The sequence below is a fragment of the Oncorhynchus gorbuscha genome, linkage group LG08, assembly GCF_021184085.1.
Source record: "Oncorhynchus gorbuscha isolate QuinsamMale2020 ecotype Even-year linkage group LG08, OgorEven_v1.0, whole genome shotgun sequence".
NCBI lineage: Eukaryota > Metazoa > Chordata > Actinopteri > Salmoniformes > Salmonidae > Oncorhynchus > Oncorhynchus gorbuscha.
Genome location: NC_060180.1, coordinates 44008929 through 44027310, shown reverse-complemented (window position 1 = coordinate 44027310; position 18382 = coordinate 44008929). Strand labels below are relative to the sequence as shown.

The following is an 18382-nucleotide window of genomic DNA, read 5'->3' as shown; positions in this document are numbered from 1 at the left end:
GCGTGTCGGCCATTAAACATTCAGGATCAGAGAGCTGTAAGCTGGTACAGACACTGTGTGTTCCCTTCCTGTCTCACTACTTCAGAGCAAAGCAGCCCCAAGCACATGCCTTTGTTGGTCTGCCTGCATGCCAGTGTGTGTGTGTGTGTTTTGTGTGTGCATGTCCCACCTGGTTGCTGTCCACAGTGTAGCCGTGTTTTTGGCCAAAGATTTTGCCCAAGGAGATGTTAACGGCATATCCCACTATGCCAACTGCGAATGCGTCACCAACTATAGAACCCCACAGACTAACGTCAGGTGAACTGGGAGGCTTTAGTCTAAGGATAAAGAGGAAGGGAGATGGGGAGAAGACAGGAGAGATTAAAGTGGACAGGCGGAGGAAGGGATAGAGGAGAATTATGTGGTTCAAAGACACTGTAAAAATGTATCTCATTGATTACTGCCTCGTTTAGACCCCTCATCCTTCCCCAACACATCCTCTTGACTCTTGCTGCTGGTAACACGTGTTGAAACATGTAGACAAACAAATAATGACATTGGTGTTTAACTGTGTATCAATGCACAGGATAAGTTATGATTGCTCAAAGTAACCTAAATGCTAAACAAAGTGGTAAAGGACCTGTAGGCTACCTAAGGTAAAGCCATGTTATGAAGAAAATGATTTGATACTTGAAAGAATGAAATTATCAATTTACACCAGTGACAATGATCAAGCCTATGAATACTGTATCCTCCATTCAACAGCTGATAGTAGCAGTTGCCACTTCTTACTGTAATTTTTGTCTTTGGCAGTCCTGCAATCTGAAGACCATGCAGATTCAGCTAAAACACTTTTTTTTATCTTAATTTAACTTGGCAAGTCAGTGAAGAACAAATTATTTTTTTCAATGATGGCCTAGAAACAGTGTGTTAACTGCCTGTTCAGGGGCAGAATGACAGATTTGTACCTTGTCAGCTTGGGGATTTGAACTTGCAACCTTTTGGTTACTAGTCCAATGCTCTAACCACTAGGTAGGTTACCCTGCCACCCCACCCTGACATGTCCAAAACTGCCTCTTGATGAAACAGGTTGACATTTACTGGCTGTTGATAATTGTTTCACTGTCATCACACTTCTCTCTGCTCACTGTATCTGTGTTTCCTTATCTGACTTTGACATTTTGATCTATTCACCTTATGTAGCCCGGCCCACTCGACCCAGTTCCATTCAAACGCGATTGTGTTTGTGTTTTCCTTTCACAACTTCTGTCAACGCTAGTGAATTACCTCAGAGCCAGCTAATAATTAAAAAACAAGCATCATTAACACATCCCCAAATAAACAAAAACAAAACGTGGCTCACATTTGGGAAAACACACAAATGGCTCTTCGGAGGTCGGATGGTATCACCGTACCCCATCCGTCCATGATTAATATTTGGGCGGATGACATGATAAAATGGCCTGAAGTTCTGTATGGGGACATTTTTCATTACTTCATGCTCTTCTTGGGAGTGGATGGTTCCACTACGAAAAATGACCTCCACAGTGGTAAGGTGGGCCGAGAGGAGGGAAAAGGATTGGTATTTTTGAAGGCCGATGTTCAGCCCAGACAATCAAGCAGCTCTTACCACTCTGCTTGGGTACTTGTATACTACAACGGATCAGTAGAGATGGCTGAATTGAGAATGTTATGATTGGTTATGATAACATGTATTTGTGGATCAACAGAACTGCTGTATTAATGAGGGCATCTGTAAGTATCCTGTCAAATCTCATGTTGGTGAAGCAAGGTAGGTTTATCCAGCTGAGTAGTGTCACATTCTGACCTTAGTTCCTTTGTTTTGTATTTTGTTTTAGTATGGTCAGGGCGTGAGTTGGGTGGGTTGTCTGATTTTCTATTTCTGTGTTTGGCCTGGTATGGTTCTCAATCAGAGGCAGCTGTCAATGGTTGTCCCTGATTGAGAACCATATTTAGGTAGCCTGTTTTCCATTGTGTTTTGTGGGTGGTTATTTTCTGTTTAGTGTTGTGTTGCACCTTACAGGACTGTTTATTGTTTTGTATTCAGTGTTCATTAAAATATGAACACTTACCACGCTGCGCATTGGTCCTCCTCTCCTTCCCCAGATGACAAGCGTTACAGAACCACCCACCAAGAAAGGACCAAGCAGTGTGGTAACGGGCAGCAGCAGCAGCGGCCGGAATCACAAGAATCCTGGACATGGGAGGACATTCTGGACGGCAAGGGACCCTGGGCACAGGCTGGAGAATATCGCCGCCCTAAGGCTGAGCTGGAGGCAGAGAAGGCCGAGAGGCGGTGGTATGAGGAGGCAGTGCGGCGGCACGGCTGGAAGCCCAAGAGGCAGCCCCAAAAATGTATTGGGGGTGGCACGCGGGGAGTGTGATGAAGTCAGGTAGGAGACCTGCGCCAACTCCCCGTGCTTACCGAGAGGGACCGGGCAGGCACTGTGTTATGCCGTGAGGCGCATGGTGTCACCGGTGCGTACAGCGCATCTGGTCTCCAGTGCGTCTCCTCGGGCCGGTGTACATGGCTCCAGCCTTATGCATGGTGTCCCCGGTTCGCCAGCACAGCCCAGTGCAGGCTATTCCACCTCGCCTCACTGGCCTTGCTACGGGGAGCATTCAACCAGGTAGAGCTCCAGTGCGCCTTCACGGTCCGGTCTATCCGGTGCCACCTCCACGCACCAGCTCAGTCAGTCAGGAATTGGTATGTTTTGCATAGGACTGAGAGAAAGTAAGGTGTTCATCTGGACTCACAGCAAGTTGTCATCCCTGTCCCCTATGATAGGGGCTACACAAGGGTGTGTTCTGAGCCCTCTCCTGTACTCGCTCTTCACCCACAACTGTGTGGCCATGCACGCCTCCGACTCAATCATCAAGTTTGCAGACGACACTACAGTGGTAGGCTTGATTACCAACAACGACGAGACGACCTACAGGGAGGAGGTGAGGGTGTCAGGAAAATAACCCCACACTCAACGTCAACAAAACAAAGAAGATGATCGTGGACTGAAATGGTCCAACCACACAGACAGCATGGTGAAGAAGGTGCAGCAGCGGCTCTTCAACGTCAAGAGGCTGAAGACTTTGGCTTGTCACCAAAAACACTCAAAGTTTTACAGATGCACAATCGAGAGCATCCTGTCGAACTGTATCACTGCCTGGTACAGCAACTGTTCCGCCCACAACCGTAAGGCTCTCCAGAGGGTAGTAAGGTCTTCACAACGCATCACCGGGGGCAAACTACCTGCCCTCCAGGACATCTACACCACCGGATGTCACAGGAAGGCCATAAAGATCAAGGACAACAACCACCCGGGCCACTGCCTGTTCACCCCGCGATCATCCAGAAGGTGAGATCAGTACAGGTGCATCAAAGCAGGGACTGAGAGACTGAAAAACAGCTTCTATCTCAAGGCCATCAGACTGTTAAACAGCCACCACTAAAATTGAGTGGCTGCTGCCATACATGTAAAAAATGTATCACTAGCCACTTTAAACAATGCCACTTGATAAGAAAAGTATTTTGTCCATTTTAGATGAGAGGTTTATTTGGCACTGTCTGTGAGATTAATCTAAACCGTTTTAGCCTTTGAATTACGTGTTTCACATGAACCCTCACTTTAGCTATCCATCGTGTTCATGTGGTATCCTCTGACAGTTGTGTGCCTCTTTTTGTGAAGGCTGGAATTGTTCATTTGACCTTCCTGTCATGTCTCAGATCCCAGATTGTGAAGCCCCGGTCAGCCATGACAGAGGTACTCCAGGAACCCAGAGTCCGATGTTATATATTTACCTCCATATGCTGAGGAGATGAACATCAATGGCAACCAGGAACTAGATAGTGTTCTGGGCATAGTAATGGCTGAATGACTCTCACCTTGAATCCAGATTTTTTCAAGTTTCTGAGCAGTCAATAATGCAGGTTGTTCCTGGGTAGTGGTTGATAAGACATTGTAGCGTGAATGGTTTCCCTTGGCAGCCATGGAATGTACTCTTTTCCTTTTCCATCATGTCAATCCAATAACTAGTCACCCGACTGACAATACTCTGGGAAACACCAAACCTTTCTGCTAGGTACTGCGCTTCAGTGTCATCAGGAGTTGGTCTGTCAAGTCAGTCCAACTGAAAGCTGCCTTTGTAGAGGGATAGAAGATGTTCCTCCAGGGTAGAGAAGGCAGCAAGAGACACGCCTGTATGCAGTCGACAGAGTGCTTCGTTCCTCAGCAGGGTTTTGGAGAGAGGTGCTGCTGGGCACTGTGTTCCTGCCTCACAGGTGGTGTGCTTTACATGATCACCTGAGCTGTAGTCGTGATCACTTAGAGACGGGTCTTCCAATTGGGTTTGGTCATCCTTCGCTGAAGGCATATCCATTCCTTCTATCTGTGTTGGCCAATCCCCATTTTCAATTTGGTGAACACTTGAGCCTGTTGTGTCATCTGTTAAGAAACCAGTATGGTTTGTTAAAGAAGTCAATGGACGATTAATAACAAAACCGTCCAATAAAACACCATTCTGCATGGATGCTCCTAATAATATTTAATAATCATAATAATTAAAACTTCTACTTCTTCTAGTGCTAGCCAGCGAGACACCAGTCAAACCTTCAGGTGAAATTGGAGGGCGTGCAATTCAAATAAATAATCGTAAAAATTATGGATACTAAACATTTAAAAGCTTAAATTCTTGTTAATCTAACTGCATTGTCGGCTTTACAGCGAAAGCATGCCATGTGATTGTTTGAGGACAGCGCCCCACATCAAAATGTTTTTCAACCAGCACAGGCTTTGAAAAATCACAAATAGCGATTAAATATTCACTTACTTTTTGAACATCTTCCTCTGATTTACAATCCCAAGGGTCCCAGCTACAACATGCATAGTCGTTTTGTTAGATAAAATTATTCTTTATATCCCAAAAAGTCTGTTTAGTTGGCGCCATCGAATTAAGTAATCCACTCGATCAACATGCAGAAAAAGGAATCCAAAAAGCTACCGGTAAACTTTGTTAAAAAAGTCAAACTACATTTCTACTAAATCCTCAGGTACCCTAAAATGTAATTAAACTAGAATATTTTATAAGGAAAGAAGTATGTTCAAGAGAAAAGTAAAATTAGCAAGTGCGTGTCCTCTTCGTTGCGAGCGCACAGACTGATTTCCAACTCTGACTCCCAGTACTAAAACTCAAAATTCTTCCTTGTTTGTGAAGAAACAAGCCTGAAACCTTGAACAAAGACTGTTGACATCTAGTGAAAGCCATATGAATTGCATAGGACCCATAGCTTTCCATTGAAAGAGCATTGGCTCCCAAAACAAAACATTTCCGGTTGGTTTTTCTTTGGATTTTCTCCTACCATATCGTGTTATAGTCTCATACATTATTTTAACATTTCTACAAACTTCAAAGTGTTTTCTATCCAACGGTACCAATTATATGCATATCCTGGCTTCTGGTCTTGAGTAACAGTCAGACAGAACATGGAGAAAAATAGACCCTAGCCTGAAGAAGTTTTTAATATTGAGTTGTTGAGCAAATGTGTATATTATGAGACTGTGCTTTGATAGAAGAGGGAGACACAAAATGAAAGCAGGCTGTAACGACTGTCTTCGGGTGAAAGAGAGGAGGACCAAGATGCAGCGTGAATATAATCCATATTTAATGGGAATACTTAAACAATGAACAAAAACCGACAAAATGAACAAAGACGATACAGTCCCGTAACGTGAACACTAAACACTAGCACACTGAAACAGGTACAATCACCCACAAAATACCCAAAGAATATGGCTGCCTAAATATGGTTCCCAATCAGAGACAACGATAGACAGCTGCCTCTAATTAAGAACCAATCTAGGCAACCATAGACTTATAAAAACACCTAGATAGTGAACACCCCCAGACAAGACACATACATCACCCATGTCACACCCTGACCTAACCAAAATAACAAAGAATACTAAGGTCAGGGTGTGACACAGGCAAACTGATCAAGCGGTTGGCTTACCTATCACTGATGACTGCCTGACCAACACCCGATGTTTCTTCATCAGTGGAGCATCGTAGCCAAGCCATTTTTTGGGGTAAGGATGCTCCACTGTAGGCTTCTCGTAGGAGCACACAAAGGGACGTTTTGGTGATTTCTTTAGGTTCAACGCTTTGAGCCAGAGCCGCAAAGACTCTGCGTCTTTAGGAGATGGATGCAGGTCGCATGGGGCTCCACAGGTACATTCAGATCGACGTAGGTGTCGACGTTGGTGTTCAAAACATTGCTGTTGTAAAAATTGCCTCTTCATCCAATTATTGAGACAGTCTTGTACTGAACATATAATGCTTGTCATGTTGATCAATTTTAGGATTTTGTGCGATTCTGTCAGTGTAAAACTATCAAGCTCTCAACTAAAAGTACCACTTTGCATGCGCTAGCGTCGCACAAATGTTGCCGGAAATAGAAACACAATTGCCACGATCACTGTGACGTTCCAGAACAAGGTGAATAGGAGGACTCTTTCCCAATGAACTACACCATATCACCTTCCCCTATCTTCCCTCTTCCTCTCCTCTTCTCCTGTGGATTCAACTGACCTTAGAACTCCCCTAAACACCCACAAACACTAACTCATAAACACTCACCCTTTGGGGATCTGTCCGATGACGGCCACTTTGTATAGGCTGCTCAGTTTGCAGTAGTAAGAGATAAGTGTTGCTACTATGATCTGTAACACACACATGGACACACATAAGTTACCATGCTCACAATAACACAACATCACCTGTCCTGTTGTGTACATGTGTATTTGTGAGTAAATCATTATATCAGACCCTCTGTGGCTTTGCTGTGTTCGGAATCCATGTACAAAAACAGGCTGATTATTTAACACAACTACTCATTTAATATATTTTATTGGATCAATTAATCAATCAATTAAACTGGAATGGTTTGGTGACATCAGCCAAGGTGACATGTTGCCCTCTAGTGGCTTTCACTAGACGTGTCGTTCAAGAGACCAAAAGAGAGGAATGAGGAGCAAAAGACTTGAGGATGATTGTATGACAAATAAACAGAGGTGTTAGATGTAGAGCAGGGTTTCCCAAACTTGGTCCATGTGTTTGTTTTTTCCCTAGCACTACACAGCTGACTCAAATAACCGAGTTTGGTTAACCCTGGTGTACAGGACTTACCGTTATGAGTTCTATTGGAACGGGCACAGGCATTTTCTTCTCAAAGTAAATGTTGAGTTCTTTGACCACTATGAGGACCGCCAAGGCCACTAGAGTTACCACCACGGCCGCAATGTTGGTCTCTGGCAGATGTCTAAAGATATCTATTAGGAGCTAGAGAGAGAGAGAGTTTCTGCATACATGCAACAGTTGGAAAACATATACAACTTTTGTACGTGTGAATCATCTGTTTGTGTGTGGATGTGTTGTGTGCACTCACATAGACCTGAGACAGAGGTCCGGAGAAGCGTCCAACGCGGATCCCAAAGAGGCTTGGGAGTTGGGAAAGTACCACCTGTATACCTGCTCCTGTCATGTAACCACGTACCAGGGGATCTGACAGGAACGTCACCACAAAACCAAACCGAATCATGCCCAGCAGAAACAGAAAGATCCCACTCAGAAAAGTGGTGCTGGCTGCTATCTGTACTCTTAAGGCATCACGGGATACTACATCGAGAACTTGAGTCCCATTGGTTCCATTTAGAATCATGAAGTTACTGTTTGGGGCCAGCCTCTCTGTCGTGGTGCCTATCATGATGCTGGTCACAGCAAATGTGCCTGAGGGAACACACACACATTACACACACAAAATCATGGCCGGGAAATCATTAGCATATTCCTTTGATTACAACATTCAAATTCTCTCTCTTTCTCCTTCCCCCCCTTCCACACTCTGTCTTGCCTATGGAGATGTGTCTGGAGGTGCCAAAGATGCAGTACATGAGTACAGGGTAGAAGGAAGTGTAGAGGCCATACACTGGGGGCACAGAGGCCAGCAGAGCATAGGCCAAACCTGGGGAAACATTAAAGAAATGTCAGTGTTCATAGACTTCACAAAATAGATAGTTATCATATAGTATTCTCAGCCCAAAGAGATGCAACACTAACTTGAGATCAACTTGCGTAAATCAAGCTTTCACGTACCTCAGGCATTGGTATCAATGAAAGATTTACATGTGGTTACATGCAGTGGCTTAAAGTGACTAAGTACTCAGTGGTGTGAAGTACCACTTAAGACATTTATATGGGTAGGCCTATCTGTACTTTAATATTTATATTTGTCACAACTTTTCCTCAACTACATTCCTAAAAAAAATAATGTACTTTTTAAACATTTACCTTCACCCCCCAAAAACCTGGTAACATGTTTAATGCTTAGCAGGACATGAACTGTCCAATATATTCACTTATCAAGATAACATCCCTACAGCCTCAGATCTGGCGAACTCACTAAACACAAATGCTTCATTTGTAAATTATGTCGGATTGTTGTTTTTTTATGCTGCTGTCTGGTTGGCTTAATATAAGCATTTAACTTTACTTACACTCAAGAAAACAATTGGTACTTTTTAACTTACAGTAAATACATTTTAAAATAAATAGTTTAGACTTTTACTCAAGTAACTGGTTAACTTTTACTTGAGTAATTTTCTACACATTTTGGTCAGGTAAGACTACTTAGTACTTTTCCCACCATGTGTTGTTGATTTCAAGTTAGGATTGGGCCCTGTATGTGTGTTCAAACAGTAGAGGTGGTACAGACCCATAGGCAGGTGCATGATGCCAACGCTTATGCCAGATATGAGGTCTCCCAGTGCGTCTTGTCTCACTGAGTAACGAGGCAGCCATGACAGGATAGGTATAAAGCTCAGCACAGAATGCTTCAGCTTGGGCACTGAACACCTGCGACCAGGGGGAAGAGTTGGAGAAGTGGAGAAAAGAATAATACATTTTTGTTATCCATTTGTGACAACGGATGTGTTTCCGCTGTGTGTTGAATAGGGCATGCAGGCAACTCAGCTCCTTGAGTGCCACAGTGAGTGCAGGGTTTTGTTCCATTCCATCTCTTACACTTCTAATGAAACTAACCAGGAGTCTTAGAGCTTGGCTGGAACATTAGCCAGCACAAATGATGGCAATTCAGGACCAGGTTTCATCTCCTTTGGTGGCACATAGAGCCTGTTAACACCGTGCCATAGGGCTGTAGTTACAATCGAGGCGGGAAAGGGAGTAAGCCTACATAGGATTTTGAAAAAAGATTAAATTCTACAATTAAAATAAATGTTCTATCACATTGACCATATTATTTTGGGGAAGCACAATTGATTCTGAGTTTGAGCATATCAAACTATTAATAAGATGTGTACGCTCAGATTTTGTATAAATCACTTGCGCTGCTCGCGGTTTGAAGTCCACAATGTACGGGGGAGGTTGCAAGGCAGGGTTCCCCAACTAGACACAAAAGACTATAAAAACACCAGGAAATCAGCTCCAGTGATTTACATTTTTGAAATCTGTTCCCAAGTATTCCCACTCAGAGTGACATGATCATATAAAAATGCAAGAAAGTTTTGAAATTATTATGCTTTAGTCAAATATTATATCTGTTTGCGATTCTTGCGGTCAAATTGACTTGTAATTATGTTCCGGCCCCCTGACCATCCGCCTAGTTGATACGTGTTCTATGGGTTGAGCTACATGGTGATGAACTTAGAGATCAGCCATTTAAAAGCAGCAACTGTTTTTGCCGCTTCTGCCATAGACTCCTGGTCAAGTCCCGTTCCGAGGCATTGTAAAACCAGACGTCTTGATACAGGAAGAGCCGGCTGGTAGACGAGACTATTACTTTTTTAAGACAGTAAATGGCCTAAAGTTACTGCTATCTTACAAACTATTGTAACTGTGTTTACTTCTTGCTGAAGGCAAGAACACGCTCAATTTCTTACATAGTCTTATTAGGTGTGCTCGCTGAAGGAAAAGCACCACTTTAGATTTCTATCTTAGTCTTACAATTCTAAATAAAGTTTGCTTTGCTACCACAATGGAAGCATCGCATTAGTGGAAACCAAGACTGTTTTCGGGGCAGGCCTGGTTGTAGCTAGATATGTTCAAGATGCGTCTGGGACAATTTTAGCATTTCAGCTAACCCTAACCGGGGTTAACTTTTACTAACCTGAATATAATTCTCCTAACCTGCCACATTGTTCTCCTAACCAACCACGTTAATTATTCTGACCTGCAGCGTTAGTTCTCCAAACAAAAACTCACTTCTGCTAGTCAAAACTGGCAGACCTGGCCTGAGAACAGACTTGGTTTTCACTAATGCGATACAGCCACAATCATGTCCTCGGATTTCTCAACACAGATGTTGAAACATTCATACATCAACCTACGAATTGTTTAGCAATTTCAGGAGAAAATAGAATGTCTATGTTGCACAGTAATATTGGCATTTCTAACATTCTTATAGTTTATTTTAGGTATGAGGAGACTCTTCGTGATTCCTTAGTGACAGTTATGAAATCTGAAGACACATTACGTTAACCGAGACACATTAAACTGATCATATTCACTCTTTCAAACATGGAAGGTGCAATTTCCCTGGTTACTAAAATTTGAATAGTTTGCCTAAATTGAGTTTGTGGCACAATGAACCATGTATAGTGTTGAGAATCATTGAACCATCTAAACTGCTGTGATATTCCTTTTCAATAACCCAAAATATTATATTTTCAGATGTTTGAAGCTCCTGTACAAAACCGAAAGTAAAAGACGTCAAAACGAAACTTAAGAACGGGAAGCACAGAAATAGTGCACATAGAATAGATCGACCGCAGATTAGACTTGTGTTCAACATGAAAGACAGATCTATAACTCAGGTTTCTATGTGATTTGATCAAGTCGCCCGAAATGTTACATAATACAGCTTTAACTTCTGCACAGGTGTGTGAATCATCTTTCTTTGCCTTTTTAGTGCAATAAACACGAATGAAGTTGCTGTTATGCCTGTATCGACATATCCAAAACCAACGAGGAAGTCTGCAGTGTTGAGAGCGGTTGTATGAAACCAATCAGTACACCAACAAAAACTCTCAAACCCGCTCTTAATTTTTATTCAGTTTGACTCACCATAAATTCTGTGTCTGAACTGTGTGTTAGATTGCGTATACTTCTTAATCTAAAACCAATAAAGATTTGCAGAAAGTAGCCCTTTCCACTCACATTCCCTGTCATCCTGTATTCGGGTTGAAAATGGCAAATTTTTTCATTGATTAGTGCCTAAATTGGAACGCAGTAGCTGTACAGTAACATCCTATGCATGACGTAGGAATTCAAGTTCTCCACCTCACAGCTCTGTATGAGTTTTGACTGACAGCTGTTATAAACTTGAGCACCGTGCAACAAGAAGATGCCCCTATACCTCCCACTAATTGGGCTACTTTTGCACATTTGTTGTTGTCTGGGTAAGGGAAATGCTGTACGTTGAGAAGAGTCGATGTGTTATAAAAGATGAGACATTGAGGATTCTAATTAAGACCGTGTTGATGTCATACAATCAAACCACACACCCATGAGTGCAAATGCCTACATCACATTTCCATATTTGAAAACTCATGTAATTTACAGTATCAACGTTTATGATTGTTTTGCTTAATCCACAGTTGCAAGGATCTTATACACTGGGTTGTCCTGAACCGAATAAGCATGAGTTTGTCTTATTGTGATTTGCTGCAGAAAACGTCACTTGAATGCTCTCATGACTCCATTCTATGTGCACAAAATTACAATCTGTTTCTCTGGATTGCCTTTTGAAAGCCTACCACTGTAAGATTGTATTTTATAACTTAGCTAGCCATGTCCGCAATAGAATAAGCTTTCAAATGATGCCCACGTGCTCATGCAATGATGACATAACTCCTTTGCATAGAGTTATCAGGCTGTTGATTGTTGCCTGTGGAATGTTGTCCCACTCCTCTTCAATTCCTGTGCGAAGTTGCTGGATATTGGCGGGAAGTGGAACACGCTATCGTACACATCGATCAAGAACATCCTAAACATGCTCAATGGATGACATGTCTGGTGAGTATGCAGGCCATAAAATAACTGGGACGTACACCTTCCACGAATTGTGTACAGATCCTTGCGACATGGGGCCATCCATTATCATGCTGAAACATGAGGTGATGACAGCGGATGAATGGCACGACAATGGGCCTCAGGATCTCATAGTATCTCTGTGCATTACAACTGACATGAATAAAATGCAATTGTGATTGTTGTCCATAGCGTATGCCTGCTCATACCATAACCCCACCGCCACCATCGGGCACTCTGTTCACAATCAGCTCGCCCACACAACACCATACATGCTGTCGGCCATTCGCCCGGTACAGTTCAAACCGGGATCCATCCATTTTTTATTTATTTTACCTTTATTTTACTAGGCAAGTCAGTTAAGAACAAATTCTTATTTTCAATGACGGCCTAGGAACAGTGGGTTAACTGCCTGTTCAGGGGCAGAACGACAGATTTGTCCCTTGTCAGCACGGGGATTCAAACTTGCAACCTTTTGGTTACTAGTCCAACACTCTAACCACTAGGCTACCCTGCCGTCCATGAAGAGCACACCTCTCCAGTGTGCCAGTGGCCATCAGTTACGACGCCGAACTACAGTCAGGTCAAGACCTTGGTGAGGACGATGAGCTTCCCTGAGACAGTTTCTGACAGGTTGTACAGAATTCTTTGGTTATGCAAACCCACAGTTTCATCAGCTGTCTGGGTGGTTGGTCTCAGACAATCGATTAGGAGGTGCTGGGCTGGCGTGGTTACACGTTGTGTGCTGTTGAATATTGAATGTACAGCCAAATTCTCTAAAACGACATTGGAGGTGGCTTATAGTAGAGAAATTAACATAAAAATCTCTGGCAACAGCTTTGGTGGAAATTTCAGCAGTCAACATGCCAATTGCTCCTTCAAAACGTTGTGTTGTGGGACAAAACTGAACATTTTAGTGTGGCCTTTTATTGTCCCCAGCATAAGGTGCACCTGTGTGATGAACATGCTGTTTAATCAGCTTCTTGATATGCCACACCTGTTAGGTGGATGGATTATTTTGGCCAAGGACAAATGCTCACTAACAGCAATGTAAACAATTTTGTGCAACATTTTTGGAAAAATATGCTTTTTGTGCTTATGGAACATTTCTGCAATCTTTTATTTTAGCTCATGAAACATCTTACATGTTGCGCTTATTTTTGTTCAATACCCACTCAAAAAAACAGCCGAAAGTTTGATAAATTCCCAATGTGTCACTGCGCTTTTAACCATTTTAAAGCACAACAAAGTTCTGTGCAGATTATTAAAGCAAATGTTATCTCCACAGACCTGCAACATTTGCATATGCTATCTTGAACATGCAGCTTTCTAAGATTACATAAGAGGACATTTATAGTTACAGTAAACTTCAAGACAAATGTGTCCATGGATGTCTTTCTAATTTTAAGGTTGAATAAATACTGTTACAATAGTAAGATAGATAGTGTAAGTAACAACAACATTTTCCAGGAGATAGACACATCTGATATGGGCAGAAAGCTTAAATTATTGTTAATCTAACTGCACTGTCCAATTTGAAGTAGCTTTACAGTGAAATTGCGCCTAATCTGGAATAATACATTGTGACCTTTTTCTTGCATTTCAAAGATGAAAAAAAAAACTCATGTTTTTTCTTTTTATTATATTTTACCAGCTCTAACGTGTTTGAGCTACATTAATTTCACATTTCCACAAACTTCAGTGTTTCCTTTCAAATTGAATCAATAATATGCATATCCTTGCTTCACGACCAGTTATATTTGGGTATGACACTTTATGCAAAAAAAAAAAAAAAAGGTCCGATCCTCATATTTTTCTTAAAACTGCATTGCTCATTAAGGGAGTGTACTCTAAGTAAGCATTTCATGTATCTGGTTGAGAGAATGCCAAGAGTGTGTGTGCAAACCTGTCATCAATCAAAGGGTGGTTTCAATATACTTGAATTTGTATAACACTTTGATTGTTATTTTATAGTTTACTATTATTCTACAAAAACCCTTGAATGAGTAGATTTGGCCAATCTTTTGACTGATACAGCATACAAAAATATTAACTCAACATGTAATGTGTTCTTCCCATGTTTCATGATTTGAAATAAAAGATACGCAATAAAATGCGTTGTTGTGCACAAATTTGTTTACATCCCTGTTAGTGAGAAATGTATCCTTTGCCAAGGTAATCCATCCACCTGACAGGTGTGGCATTTCAAGAAGCTGGACAAACATCATGATCATTGCACAGGTGCTGGGGACAATACAAAGATACTCTAACATGTGCAATTTTGAAACACAACACAATTGCACAGATGTCTCTAGTTTTGAGCGAGCGTGTAAATGGCATGTTCACTGCAGGAATGTCCAACAGAGCTGATGTCAGAGAATTGAATGTTCATTTCTCTACAATAAGCTGCCTCCAATGTTGTTTAAGAGAATTTGGCAATACCGGGCTAAAAACCGCAGACCACATGTAACCATGACTGCCCAGGACCTCCACATCTGGCTACATTACCTGAAGGATTGTCTGAGACCAGCCACCAGGACAGCTGATGAAACTAAGGAGTTTTCCCAAGTGGGTGGGCTTATGCCCTCCCAGGCTCACCCATGGCTGCACCCATAGATTAGGGCCAAATTATTTTATTTAAACTGTAACTCAGTAAAATCTTGACATTTTTGCATGTTGCCTTTATATTTTTGTTCAGTATATAAAGTGCATTCGGAAAAGTATTCAAACCCCTTGACTGTTTCACATTTTGATACGTCACAGCTTTATTTTAAAATATATTAAATTATGTATTTTTCCCTAATAATGACAAAGTGAAAACAGGTTTTTACTTAAGTATTTAGACCCTTTGCTATGAGATTCATCTAAGATACATCCTGTTTCCATTGATCATCCTTGAGATGTTTGTACAACTTTAATGGAGTGGTGAATTCAATTGATTGGACATGACTTGGAAAGGCACACATCTGTCTATATAAGGTCCCATAGTTGACAGTGCATGTCAGAGCAAATACCAAGCCATGAGGTGGAAGCAATTGACCGTAGAACTCCGAGATAGGATTTCTTCGAGGCACAGATCTGGGGAAGGGACCCCCAAAACATTATGCAGCATTGAAGGTCCCTAAGAACACAGTGGCCTCCATCATTCTTAAATGGAAGATGTTTGGAACCACCAAGACTCTTCATAGAGCTGGCCTCCTGGCCAATCGGGGGGAAGGGCCTTGGTCAGGGCCCTTGACCAAGTATTCCAATGGTCACTCTGACAGAGCTCCAAAGTTCCTCTGTGGAGAACCTACCAGAAGGACAATTATCTCTGTAGCACAATCGGGCCTTTATGGTAGAGTGGCCAGACGGAAGCCACTCCTATGTAAAAGGCACATGATAACAACAGTGCCTCTTAAACCTCAGGAGGCTTGTTATCTAAAACCCTGACAAACTTTTACTGATGCACAATCTAGAGCATCCTGTCAGGCTGTATCACCACCTTATATGGCAACTGCACCGCCCTCAACCGCAAGGCTATCCAGAGGGTGGTGTGGTCTGCACAACACATCACTTTGGGCAGACTACCTGCCCTCCAAGACACCTACAGCACCCGATGTCACAGGCCAAAAAGATCATGAAGGACAACAACCACCCGAGCCACTGCCTGTTCACCCTTCTACCATCCAGAAGGCGTGGTCAGTACAGGGGCATTAAAGCTGGGACCGAGAGACTGAAAAACTGCTTCTATCTCAAGGCCATCAGACTGCTAAACGGCAATCACTAACTCAGAAAGGCTTCTGCCTACATAGAGACTCAAATCACTGGCCACTTTAATAAATGGATCACTAGTCACTTTAAACAATGCCACTTTAATAATGTTAACATATCTTACATTACTCCTCTTATATGTATATTCTGTACCTTGTAACATCTATAGCACCTTGCCTATGCTGCTCAGACATCGCTGATCCAAATATTTACATGTAAATATTCTTATTCCATCCTTTTAGATTTGTGTGTATTAGGTAGTTGTTGGGAAAATGTTAGATTACTTGTTAGATGGTGCCAGAAGAAATGGCAGCAGTTTTACGGGATGCATACTACCTCAATCGGGCCGACCAACCAGTGCCCCAGCACATTGGCTAACCTGACTAACGGGCTATCTGCATTGTGTCCCGCCACCCACCACCCGCCAACAACTCTTTTATGCTACTGCTGCTCTCTGTTCATCATATATACATAGTCCCTTTAACCATATCTACATGTACATACAACCTCAATCAGCCTAATTGGTGTCTGTATGTAGCCTCGATGCTTTTATAGCCTCACTACTATATATAGCCTGTTTTATTCTTTACCCACCTATTTTTCAGCTAACACCTTTTTTTGCACTATTGGTTAGAGCCTGTAAGTAAGCATTTCACTGTAAGGTCTACCTACACCTTTTGTATTTGGAGCACGTGACAAATAAACTTTGATTTGATTTGAATTCAACATGTTAATTATTAACTTGTAGAATAAATGTGAAATCAACCAAAGCTTTAAACCCTAGGCCTATTTTCAATTTTCTTGTTGAATCCTGGGTTGAAATTAAATGATAGCCTTTGAAGACATAGGCCTAAAAAGCATAATTGATGATATATGATTGATAAGGTATGTTTACTTTTCATTTGCTCTGTTAAATCTACCCTTTAAAATGACTCCGATTGCAGTAGTGAATGTAGAGTTTTTAATTGGAGAGACATTTATGCAAGGTTTGTCTATGTTGAAAATTGGTCACCATGACATAATCCCGTTGATGAAATTTCACCCTCTAAATCAGTCTACATTGATGACTTTTGCAAATCCAATGTATCTTACCAAATTCCACATCACAATAAGTTGACAAATTACATTGAAACAACATTGATTCAACCAGTTTGTGCCCAGTAGGATGTTACTATCTTACCTGAGGGCATCTTTCACCCGTTCCTTCAGGAGAGGTCTGGTGGAGTGAGTCCGTCTTCTGGCCAACTTGTCCAAGCAAAGCTCGTTCATAACATCCCTCTCCACGTAAAACTCCCCAGCTCTCTGCTCCTCAACTCCCATGTCTTCCAACACTGAATGTCTGTGTGTTTATTGCTTTGTGTGTCTCTCTGTCTGTCCTTCTAGTCCGAAACAGTGTGCAGAGTCTTGTTCCAAAACAACAGAGGTCTCACAATTATCAACAAACTGTCAAACACCCTGATAAGAGGTACAAAAAAAGCTACTCAATGTTCCAAGCTAGTCTGAGTGTACTCCTGGCCGTGTCTTTATCTCAGTTGGACCTTCCTCATACCTGGGTGCAGGACACAATCCCTGATATTCTGGTTCGAACAGAGACTTGGCTGACTGATTCGGTCTCGGATAAGGACATTGAGATTTGTGGTTAAAATATTTTCAGGTGTGATATATTGTAAAAAGGGAAAGGAGTGGCTGTTTATGTACAAACAACACACTTGGCATCATGTTGTCTAAATATTACTGTTCCCAAGAAAATTAGCTGGTTATAGAAAAGCCAAATAAACCCAAATACACATTTATTTGTTGCTGGGATTTACCACTGTGATTACTGAAAACAGAGGATGGCTCAACAACATTGCAGTTAGTTACAGTATGGGATCTTACTTTGAGACAGGAAAATAATCCTGCAGGAAATGTGAATTATTACGTGGATTGTAATAAATGTGTTGATACATTTTTCGCGAAGGGAAAATCAAGTCTGAAACTTCAAAGGAAATTACAAACTTCAGAAGAATTTTTCAACTTCAAATACACTACACATTTTATGTCAGGGTGATCTAATGAATAACAGTTAATGTAATAACTTTTCTAAATGTTTTTCAATTTTGTTAATAATCAAACTGGTTAATGTAATAACCTGCCGGCTAATGTAAAAAAATGTAATAAGTTATTACATCACCCAGTAGTTGATGTTTTTGTCATTGTGTTCTTGACACGAGGCACAAAGTACACCTACAATAGGAGACATGTTTAATTTTATTATTTAATGTTCTGGGTTTATTTTAATTTCATGTTTAGTGGTTTATCGAGGTCGCTTGTAGTGTTGACAGCGCTTACTTATACTGAGGCTGCCTCAATACCCCAGCCCTAAGAACACTTCAATGGGGGGGGGGCATTAGTCTTTGAAATGTTCAAACACATTCCCCAGTTCAACGAGGTCCTTACACATCAATCATCATGACAGCTTTACTTCAAAGGAACAGTTTCACTATCTGGATAAATAAGAACTCACTCTATAGCGTGAGAATTTCCTGACAGG

General features: G+C 41.7%; 1 protein-coding gene across 1 annotated transcript in view; it reads right to left on the bottom strand.

The window, feature by feature from the left end:
* LOC124040875 (solute carrier family 26 member 6-like) overlaps positions 1-17397 on the bottom strand; it is a 32026-nt gene extending 14629 nt beyond the window's left edge. The window contains exons 1-7 of the mRNA XM_046357984.1: positions 17030-17397; positions 8765-8904; positions 7904-8014; positions 7439-7779; positions 7180-7332; positions 6631-6713; positions 170-317 (exon numbers count right to left, since the gene is read on the bottom strand). Of these exons, the coding sequence (XP_046213940.1) occupies positions 170-317; positions 6631-6713; positions 7180-7332; positions 7439-7779; positions 7904-8014; positions 8765-8904; positions 17030-17169 (1116 nt within the window). The 5' untranslated portion in view covers positions 17170-17397. The remainder of the gene's footprint in view (positions 1-169; positions 318-6630; positions 6714-7179; positions 7333-7438; positions 7780-7903; positions 8015-8764; positions 8905-17029) is intronic.
* Positions 17398-18382: the final 985 nt, after the last annotated feature.